The 10,115-nt window shown below is 28.5% G+C and overlaps 2 protein-coding genes across 4 annotated transcripts; one reads left to right on the top strand and one right to left on the bottom strand.

The window, feature by feature from the left end:
- Nucleotides 1–869: 869 nt before the first annotated feature.
- On the bottom strand, nucleotides 870–7,747 carry LOC108911018 (probable glutamate--tRNA ligase, mitochondrial). 3 transcript variants are annotated; one of them, XM_018715831.1, is made up of 9 exons: nucleotides 7,636–7,747; nucleotides 7,352–7,586; nucleotides 7,099–7,294; nucleotides 6,829–7,043; nucleotides 6,204–6,435; nucleotides 3,435–3,595; nucleotides 3,068–3,380; nucleotides 1,795–1,853; nucleotides 870–1,735 (listed from the first exon to the last, which is right to left on the bottom strand). In XM_018715831.1, exons 1-9 carry the CDS (start codon nucleotides 7,727–7,729, stop codon nucleotides 1,723–1,725), a joined length of 1,518 nt encoding a protein of 505 aa, XP_018571347.1. In that variant the 5' UTR covers nucleotides 7,730–7,747; the 3' UTR covers nucleotides 870–1,722. The 3 variants fall into 3 exon arrangements, with proteins under 3 accessions (XP_018571347.1, XP_018571346.1, XP_018571345.1); XM_018715830.1 differs by having other exon boundaries at nucleotides 870–1,853; nucleotides 6,829–7,027; nucleotides 7,095–7,294; XM_018715829.1 differs by having other exon boundaries at nucleotides 870–1,853.
- Nucleotides 7,748–7,892: 145 nt separating this feature from the next.
- Nucleotides 7,893–9,977, top strand: LOC108911020 (DCN1-like protein 2). The gene is made up of 3 exons (XM_018715832.1): nucleotides 7,893–8,072; nucleotides 8,214–8,807; nucleotides 9,391–9,977. Exons 1-3 carry the CDS (start codon nucleotides 7,962–7,964, stop codon nucleotides 9,577–9,579), a joined length of 894 nt encoding a protein of 297 aa, XP_018571348.1. The 5' UTR covers nucleotides 7,893–7,961; the 3' UTR covers nucleotides 9,580–9,977.
- The last annotated feature ends 138 nt before the right edge of the window (nucleotides 9,978–10,115 follow it).

Below are 10,115 nucleotides of genomic sequence, written 5' to 3'. Positions count from 1 at the left end.
TCATGTTTCCAATTTATTCCCCCACCCAAAACTTTTTTCTTATATTCTTCACATAAAGCATTGTTTAAACCGTTTATCCAAAAATGATTTTTTTTTCAAAATTCTAAAGTGGCTTTACTTCTTAATTGAAACAATAAATTTGTAAAGAAATTTACTGATGCAATAAAACAAAATAATATACAAATGTACTGCTGCCGAGTCTTTGCTATTTCTATCTTTAATTCAAGTTGTTTGTTTATTTAAAATATTCAATAATTGGTGGGCAAATCTTATAAATAATATATTACATACTCTTCCAATGTTATATTATTTCTTCCATAAAACATTTATTAAAGAACAGTTTATTATCAGGTAGTCAAAAAAATAATTCTTATATTTTATCGATCGATAAACTATAAGAATTATCATAAAAATGAACAGTTTTTAGTAGTAGATCAGTCATTTTTTAAAACTTATGCTGATATTTGTACTAAGAATATAATTTTTTCCTGTAAAAAAGTTACCTACTGAAATAATTTCAATTATTATGAAAAGGTTGAATTCTAAATTCTTACCTACAATACATACCTTGGCAAATATGAAATGAGAAAAAACTATTTTTGTTTGCCAAATATTTTTTTTTTCACATAAAATGTAATAGGAACAAGATATTATTAACTCTCTAATTTAATTACTGACTGTTAATGCAAAGAAAAACAGTTCAAATTTACAACTCCATGAATTCACAAGGAAATAAACTTTACAAAATCAATATTATTGTAACATTAATATTATTTATGTTTATTAGTGACTAGATTTTTAAGTGATTTTACAGGAAAATCCATAAAAGCCTTAGGTAATTCACTAAAAACAATTAATAATATTTTCCATGCAATAAATTGTTCATGAAATTGGCCAAAAAATGGTTATAGTTAAACCTATTTCACATTTACCAATTTTTAATCCAATAAATTACTTAAGAAATTGATCAACATCTATTGTTACAATTATCAAAAAAATTATGACACATTTTCTAGCTTGAATGCAACGTCCAAGAAATTAGAGACAATAGAACTGAACCTAATTTACTGGCTGATTTTTTCAGATCTTTTGATACTTATATTTACATGAAAATTAAGTCACTAAAAATCCCCAAAATTAGCCAATGAATTAAAATTTTTGCTGTCTCCAATTTTTTTATGGTTGGAGCTGAAATTTGGCACAGATTTTGTGCCAAATTTCCTTGATCAGAAATTGGTAAATATATTGTGTTTTAGAAATACTGCTATACTTTTGCAATAATATTTAAGTTCTTGTTATGAAAAATTAAAGAAGTTATATTGTTTATTAAAGACCAATTTCTCTTGCCACATTATCCAACAACATAAATGAAAAATAGAAATATAGTACAAAAAATATATTTAATTGTAAAATAAAATTAAGATATTCAAATATAATTCGAAAATAAAAATTACTAATCGAAAGGTAGGTATGTACATATGTAAACTAAGACCTACCTTAAAATAAAACACTTTATTTTCCTAGAGACCAAGCCACAAAAGACAATCCACCAAATAAAATTACTTAATTGACTTCCTCATTGAATATTTAATTGTAATGTATTAAAAGCTGAAACATTCAGTTACAAATTGAACCAGTACTAGCCTTTATAATTTAATTTGTATATGTTTTATGAAAATATAAAAAAATCTTTTGTTAAAGTTTAAATAATTGATTTGTACCTTAACATGTATACCTATAATATTAAATAATAATTAACTGATACCCTTAGATTTATTTAAACATGTCTCTAACCTCCTCAACGTATTTTTCTTCCCCAAAATCACAATCATTTCGGCTACACCAGGCCCCTCCTAAAAGTAATTAACAAATTATAACCAGCTATTATGAAAATTGGAAGTGGAATATACAACACTGATCGAAATTTAGGTCACAGGCCTAGTATTATAATATACAGGGTGGTCCAAATTTTACGCAGAAAACTTCAAAGGCAGATTGATCTCTTTAAAATAGTAGGTGTTTACCTTAGGTCTGGAATGGTCTCGTTTTGGAGATACAGGGTGTTGAAGTTATAAAAAAAAAATGATTTTTTTTATAACTTCCTTAAGGCCTGGTAGGCCTTACATTCCCTAAAATAAGACCTCTAAAGGTTCAACCAGTGGTGTACAACTGAACAGGGGTCACCCCCTTTTTCTATAAAAAAAACTATGCCACTGTATTTTTTACGAGTTATTGTAGCGTATTTATATTCTAATGCACAAAAAACGTAAAAAAGGTATCTTGAATTTTTTCCCTAAGATTCGCCGTTCTTAAGTTATTCATAGCAATACAATCCCCTTATGGCGGGCAGACAATTTTGACCATAATATTACAAGAATATGTTTATGCCTAAAAGTAAGTGCAATTTGTAAGCACATCAACAACATTCTTTACAGTCGTTTCCACACCACCTGTGAGAATTATTAAATTACACCCATCTCCTATCCGTTACAGTAGTTGTGGTCTTGATACATCATCATATATTATCTGTACCAATTTTTATTGAGATCAGTTAATAGAGACTCTGGAGATATCAACAAAAAATCAATTTTTTTACAACTTCAACGCCCTGTATCTCTAAAATGAGGCTGTTCCAGACCTATGGTTATAAGGCAAATGCCTACTATTTTATAGAGATCTATCTACCCTCGAAGTTTCCTGCATAAAATTCGGACCATCCTACATATATACTTAGTCCCATAGCTAAAGAAAGAACCAACAGTACTGTTCAGAAAATTTTAAAATCACAAATGATAGACAAAATTACAATTTGTAGAAATATTTTTGTGAATCTACTAACTATAAATTTGAAAACATTAATTTTTATTATTAGTTTCTCCTTCAATATGTAATTTCTTTTGCAAATATACATAAATTAATATTATGCGACACATCGTTTGTAATCATAGGCCTATTCTAATATTAGTTGGATTATAAAATTATTTGCTTATATTTAAGTCCCTAAAACTACCCTTGAAAATGTTTGTAGGCCATTTTTTAAAATGATAATTGTTTTTAAATATCTTACCTTGAGTCCACTTAAAACTGATCTGAGTAATTTCATGAAGTTACTAAACTTGATTTTATTCTCTTCACAAAAGTTCTTTAAGAATGTGTTAAGACTGTTTTTTTCACTTAATTCTTCTTCATTTTCCAATTTAGCTTTAAATAATTCTACTGCATTCATATCAGGCTCTTCAATTTTTAGTTCAGTTGGGATAACCCAGATAAACTCTAAGTCTTTTGAAACAATATCAGAAAGTTTATCTATTCTGTTTACAGCCCAATGTAAAATATTTCTTATGTATTCTTGATTTAACTGCAATGAACTTTCTAATACCCTAAAATAAGATATTTTTTAATACTAACTAATATTCAGTTAAAATATATAATACCTGCCACAAAATGCATTTTGAACCAGTTCCTTAACTTGGAGAATTAAATTATGTTCTTCCTCTACACTGTGTAATCTTCTTTTTAATTCATGTCTGTTAAATTCTAACAATCGCTCCATCATTAGTTTTCCAGAATGTGACTTAATTCTTGTCAAATCAAACTAAAATTATGGATATCATATATTAACTCAAACAATTATTTTGGGATTCTAATACTGACAATTAGATTTCTGTAAAAGAGTGTCCTAGAATGAATGGGACACAGAGCACTGTATTCGGGACACTTTTTAACCAAACTCACCGTAAATAAAAAATTGGTATTAAGAGACACAGAGTGTTAATATCAAAATTTTTATTTTTATTTTTTCCATAACTGAGACTATTAAACAAGATACTTAATTTTACTTGAATATTAAATTAACAAATTAAGCCCAACGGTGGAGTCAACATGAGGCTTCACTAATGTAGAACTACGAGAAGTGATCTGGCATTTGAATGTCCTATTTGAAGTAACACTATTCAATATATGACAAAAACAATTTTCATATAAAGAAATAAGGGTTTAAAAGAAATAAATTAAATATTACCATCTATGGCATAAGCGCCAGTCTTGTTTTGGACTTCGAAGTGTGATTACAACGGTAATATTTAACAAACTGTATATATTTAAGAACCATGTGTTGTTTCTAAAATAGTGAAATAATAATTAATGGCAAATATATTTTTCTTAGGGCTACTTGCTTGGTTGCTAAGAAATTAAAAAAAGTAAATTATTCAATGCTACCATTTATGTAATTCAAAGATATGAAAGTCATACACAAGGGAAGTCCTTGGGGGGTTAACCTTTTGATAGAGGGCACTGTGGTCGATTATAGACTGGCTGACATTTACTAAGTCTCATTGTTTACATACATTTGCCAAAATATCAAATGTATTAGAATCGCAGTGACACCCAGAGATATTTGTAGAATTTGCATCTGAACACTTTGTTTTTAAAATTACTTGTGTAACATTATCATACAGTCTTCATAAATGATTGCAAACCACATACCCACCGAGCTTAGGCAACCAACATTGCATGTCTCTAAAATATTTAATGTCAATATTAGTAATAAATACTCAAATACCTACATACAGAAATAATTTATTATTATAGAATAAGTATTAGGGCTTTAAAAATGTGGAAGTTTTCTTGTATTTGAATATTTTGCGCCTCAGCTAATGATAATAAAAAATTCTCATTACAGCCATACGGAAGTCTCCAAATCCGTTTTACGTTCCATCATCCGAGTGATTTAGCTGATAAGGTGCCACAATACATAGTAATTTTAAATATATTCTAAAAATTTGTGACTCACAAAAACAGGTTACACATTTTTTTTATTAACTAGTGGGGCAATATTTTGATTGGTTGCCTCTATTTTGTACAGTTTTTTTTTCACTGGTACTTTATTGTAGCGTAGCATACAGGGTCGGAAAGTCCCCATGGTTCATCGGCTGTTACGTGAGAGCGATAAAGAAAGTCATAGAAATCCGTGCGATAGAGAAAGATGGCTATAATGAAGGCGTCTAATAGTCACCGCCCATTTCGCCCTTCCACAAATAGGATCCATTTCTTATTTGTGGAAGGGCAAAATGGGCGGTGACTATTAGACGCCTTCATTATAGCCATCTTTCTCTATCGCACCGATTTCTATGACTTACTTTATCGCTCTCATGTAACGGCCGATGAGCCATGGGGACTTTCCAACCCTGTATATAACACATTGTTTTTTTTTTCTTTTTTTCAAACGTGATATTTTACAGATATTGCAGACTGATTTTGTTGACCCAATCATTTGGGTCGTTCTTTTGATTCTCAGATATAAATATTTTCCCGAGTGACTGTCACTGCCTTTACTGATGCACTACAGTTACACAAAAAAGACATTAGTGCTACGTCTAGTCCAAATGAAAATCGCTGTACTATTATTTCCTCCTTGTTGGATTAGTTTAGGGAGCAAATTTTTATAGACACCTGAAATCTTTGATACAGTCAAAAAATGAATAGTCACCAGGAGTTATAACAACAAATTCTGATTTCTGTCAATTTTATGAAAAATGAAGTAAACATATTTTTTATTTCGTGAATAAAGTTGCTGAAATGATCAATATCAATATGAACAAATATTAAAATCAAAATATTGTGCAGTCCTCACTTTAACCCGAGTAATCTTGAAAAATAGTCACTTTCTTATTATTTGATAAAAAATGTACAAAAATCAAAGAATTGTACTAAAATGACGATTCCACTAGTCAGGTAGAATTTAGAAGGGAGAAACTATTCCTCTACCCCTGACTGGTAATAGCGAAAAACATCTTTTACCATAGTTTAATATTTCACTAAACTACCTCTAAAAAAAGTATATTAAGTAGTATCAAAATAATGGGCAGAATAATTCAAAAATTTTGAAATAAAACACTATATCTCAGTAAGGAGGCACATTTTATATAAGTTTAAATCCTCATATTTTGGATTAAGGATTATTCAGTTGGTCTGTGTCCAATTATTATTAATAAAACACCCTGAATATATGTAGGTGTGAGAAAAATTTGCTTATCATTCAAGGACTTATCATTTAAAAAGAAAGAAAAAAGGAACAATATACTTCTTTTAAGTACTGCACTGATTATACAGTATTTTGTCTTTTAAAATATGTTATTATTTAAACAGTTATGGAACCAAAATAAATTCGAAAAATCAAGAAAATAAATTTAATGAATACCTACCTGATTTACTAATTCCCCAATACTATAACATCGTGGTTTTAAATGTCGTTCCAAATCCTTTGAAAACCCACCTCCAGAATGGGCAATAAAATTTATCATCGCCAATGGAAATATATTGTTTTCTCTGTAATGACTGATTTTAATATCCCCTTGTCTTTTACTTAATTTAGTTCCATCTGCATTCATTAACAATGGCAAATGACCAAACAATGGAGGATTCCAATTGAATGCCCTAAAATATGTTATTTTAACATAATTAAAAAATATGTATGATCCTTCCGTTAATCCAGATAGTGATTTACAAATTTAAGAATTGTTTTAAGACATTTTTATTTTTTTATTTTATTTTTTCATTATTCTCCAGAAACATATGAAATGAAATTCAAAAAATGATGTGTAAAATTAGGAAATTATGAGAAAAATGATTCTGAATCCCTATGTTTGACTATTTTGAACCAGTTTTTATGATATCAGTCATCTATAAAACTGTAATTTAAAAAATTGTTATACATAAACAAACATAAATGCAATATAAGCATAGAATTGTGAAGTTCTAATCTCGATTCTAATTTATAATTGACATTTAATTCAAAATTTATCATGTTTATAAAGGAAATAAATATACCTGTACAAAAGAACATGTTTTATGGTTGATATTTGCCATTCAACACCTCTCAATACATGAGTTATCTTCATCAAATGATCATCAACAACATTTGCAAAATGATATGTTGGATAACCATCCGATTTAATAATGACTGGATCTCCTTCATTCAATGAAACATTGTAAGTAATATCCCCATATATTAAATCATTAAATTGTTCTTCATTTTCATTTATCTAAAATATCACCATTTACAAATATTTTTAACAACTACTTTATTGTATTACCAACTTTAAACCTTATACAAGACACTTCGCCTTTATCTAACTTAGTTTTCACTTCATCAAGAGATAATTCTCGACATCTATTGTCATATTTTGGAATTTCATGAGCTCTTAAAGCCTCCCGCCTTAAGAGCTGTAACCTCCTGTCACTACAGAAACAATGATATGCCAAACCTTTGTCTAATAAAAAATGTACATGTTCTCTACAATTGAATAACTTTAATGAATCATAAAACAATTAAGTATTTTTGTCCAAATACCTGTATACTGATAAACGACTAGACTGAATATAAGGTCCAAAGCAACCTCCTTGTGAAGGACCTTCATCGATCTCAATACCTGACCAATTCAAATCATTTTGTAACTGCTGTATTGCATCTGGCACCAACCTAGTTTGATCTGTATCCTCAATGCGCAAAATAAACTTTCCATTGTATTTCTTTGCAAATAAAAAATTATATAATGCTGTTCTTAGGCCTCCCAAATGTAAATAACCTTAAATTATATTCACTTATTATAGAGCTAAAATTATGATGGACTGTACCTGTGGGGCTAGGAGCAAACCTAACTCTTACATTGTCAGTCTTGTAAGTACGAATATTGCTATTACATTTAATACTTCTCATTAATTTTAACATTCTTATGGTTTAAACAAAATAAGAGGTTTTAAAATAAATTTCGTACAAACTACTACTAATTAAATTTACACTGTCACAATCAGTAAGTTTATAAACATAATTATATTCCTCGATATTATCTTCGTACACGAAGTAAATAATTTTAAATAAGAACAAGACCTCACTTTCTCCTTTTTAATGGGTACTTTTGTCCTAATTCTTTCAACATTTGCTTTGTGTGGCAGCCTTGTTTATGCACTGTTTTGAGGTTATTTTTCGTAATTCTGCAAAAATAAAAGAAATAATATTCAAATGGTTTCTTTTTGTTAAAAAATTGTTAGTGACTTACATACTGATTACGATGGTATGTAGAATATGAAGTTATAAAAGTATTTGTAGTTAAAAAAGATATAAAAGTAGATGGACAAACTGTCAAAATTGATCTTTTATTTTGAGATTCCTAACCTAACTTATACTTGCAAAAACTTTAATATTTGCATTTTAGCATAAACTCAAATCTTCCCAAAGAGAAAAAGTAAAAAAGTTTATATCTTTTACACAAACTGGTGAAAATACAGCCATTTATTGCCTTACTCAGAACGATTGGAAATTAGATCTTGCGAGTGACAACTACTTCCAAAATCCAGATGCATATTACAAAGAACCCAGGAGTGTAGACAAAAAGAAGCTGGAAACGTTGTACAATAGATATAAAGATCCAAATGAACCAGATAAAATCACTGTGGATGGTATTATGAAATTTTTAGATGACTTAAACTTGTCTCCAGAATCTAAGCTTGTTCTAATCATTGCGTGGAAATTTAAAGCTGCAACTCAGTGTGAGTTTACGAGAGATGAATTTATAATCGGAATGACAGAATTGGGTTGTGATAATATTGATAAATTAAAGGCACGTTTGCCGACTTTAGAAAATGAGTTGAGAGATAGTTATAAGTTTAAAGACTTCTATCAATTTACATTTAATTATGCCAAGAATCCTGGTCAAAAAGGATTGGATCTTGACATGGCTATAGCTTATTGGAATATTGTATTAAAGGGTAAATTTAAATTCTTGGACTTATGGTGTACATTCTTACAGGTAAGAAAATCCCTTTTAAAAACAAGTTATTTATTTGAAATTCATAAATAATTCTTACCAGCATAGCGCTAAGTAATTAGATATATATCTCTGTTAAAATCATGAATCATAAAGAGCCCCCATAGTCTTCTAAATTATAATTGTATATTTTTATGAAGATAAATATTTATACGCTTAATAATCTAATCTATACTGATAAAATTTGATCTATTGAGAGGCAACTATAATAAATACTAACCTGGGTGTATAAAAGAAGTAATCTGAATAACCCGTATTTACTTTATGTATTTCCTCTATGTCTCCTGTTTACAACATTTTAAAGTAATTCTGTCTTACTGATATAGTATAAAATTAAACCTAGATATTTGGCCGAACTTAAAGGAGACACTGATTCATGGCAAAATTTTTTGAAAATTATTTTTGGTTATAATCAAAATATGAATAGTTACTTACTAAAATGAATTAACTAATGCTATAATAGCATGTTAAATATTCTACAATTGTCGTTTCTAGAAATTTTCAAAATTTTTGAAATATGAATATGTACATTATTCAGTATTCATATACATTTTTTATATTTCAGGAGAACCATAAAAGATCAATTCCAAAAGATACTTGGAATTTATTATTAGATTTTGCTCAACAAATTGCCGATGACATGAGCAATTATGATGAAGAAGGAGCATGGCCTGTTTTAATTGACGACTTTGTAGAATGGGCGTCATCTAAAGCTAAAGAAAATCAGCCCCACAGTACTAGCCAACTTGATTAGCGATCTTATTTATTAACTAGTTTGTTTGAATCAAATGATGTTAAATATAATTACGTTTAATATTTTTTGGATCGGTATGAAGTCCTTAATTAAAAAATTTAATATCATTTGATTTTTGTTTTCTTCATATTTATTATAGATAATTAAAAGAAATGTATATAGATAACGATTTCCCCTTTTGAAGAAAACTCTAAGAAACACTTGTACATTTCTGATAAATAAGAATTTATGTTATTATATGTGGTTTTATTGTGTTTAATTAAGATATAGACATCTGTAAAAGGTAACAAAAATTTTATATAAAAGAATTATATTTTTTGCATAACTCAAAAATGCTCAATGAGGACATATGTAATTAATACAGCTACCTGTTTCATAAATATCTTCCTATTTTAAAATATTCTTTTAAATATTTCCATTAACCTTTTCCTTGCAATACCAATAAATTCCATGGACCCAGAGTTATTTCTCTGACGAGTCTTTTAGAAATACGTTGCACAGAATGCCATTAATTTTTCAATAGTTAGGGGTACATA

Source organism: Anoplophora glabripennis, unplaced genomic scaffold (genome assembly GCF_000390285.2).
Source record: "Anoplophora glabripennis isolate ALB-LARVAE unplaced genomic scaffold, Agla_2.0 scaffold556, whole genome shotgun sequence".
NCBI classification, from domain to species: domain Eukaryota; kingdom Metazoa; phylum Arthropoda; class Insecta; order Coleoptera; family Cerambycidae; genus Anoplophora; species Anoplophora glabripennis.
Note: the sequence above shows the minus strand (reverse complement) of the source record. Positions and strands in the feature narration are given on the sequence as shown.

Excerpts from the sequence above, each read along its gene's own strand:
- LOC108911018 (XM_018715829.1), bottom strand. The coding sequence starts at position 7,729 with ATGTTAAAATTAATGAGAAGTATTAAATGTAATAGCAATATTCGTACT. Across the intron at positions 7,044-7,098 it reads TGTCTTGTATAAGGTTTAAA|ATAAATGAAAATGAAGAACA; the intron begins GTTGGTAATACA and ends GTGATATTTTAG. Across the intron at positions 3,381-3,434 it reads CAAAATGCATTTTGTGGCAG|GGTATTAGAAAGTTCATTGC; the intron begins GTATTATATATT and ends ATCTTATTTTAG.
- LOC108911020 (XM_018715832.1), top strand. The coding sequence starts at position 7,962 with ATGCACTGTTTTGAGGTTATTTTTCGTAATTCTGCAAAAATAAAAGAA. Across the intron at positions 8,073-8,213 it reads CTTACATACTGATTACGATG|CATAAACTCAAATCTTCCCA; the intron begins GTATGTAGAATA and ends TTTGCATTTTAG. Across the intron at positions 8,808-9,390 it reads TATGGTGTACATTCTTACAG|GAGAACCATAAAAGATCAAT; the intron begins GTAAGAAAATCC and ends TTTATATTTCAG.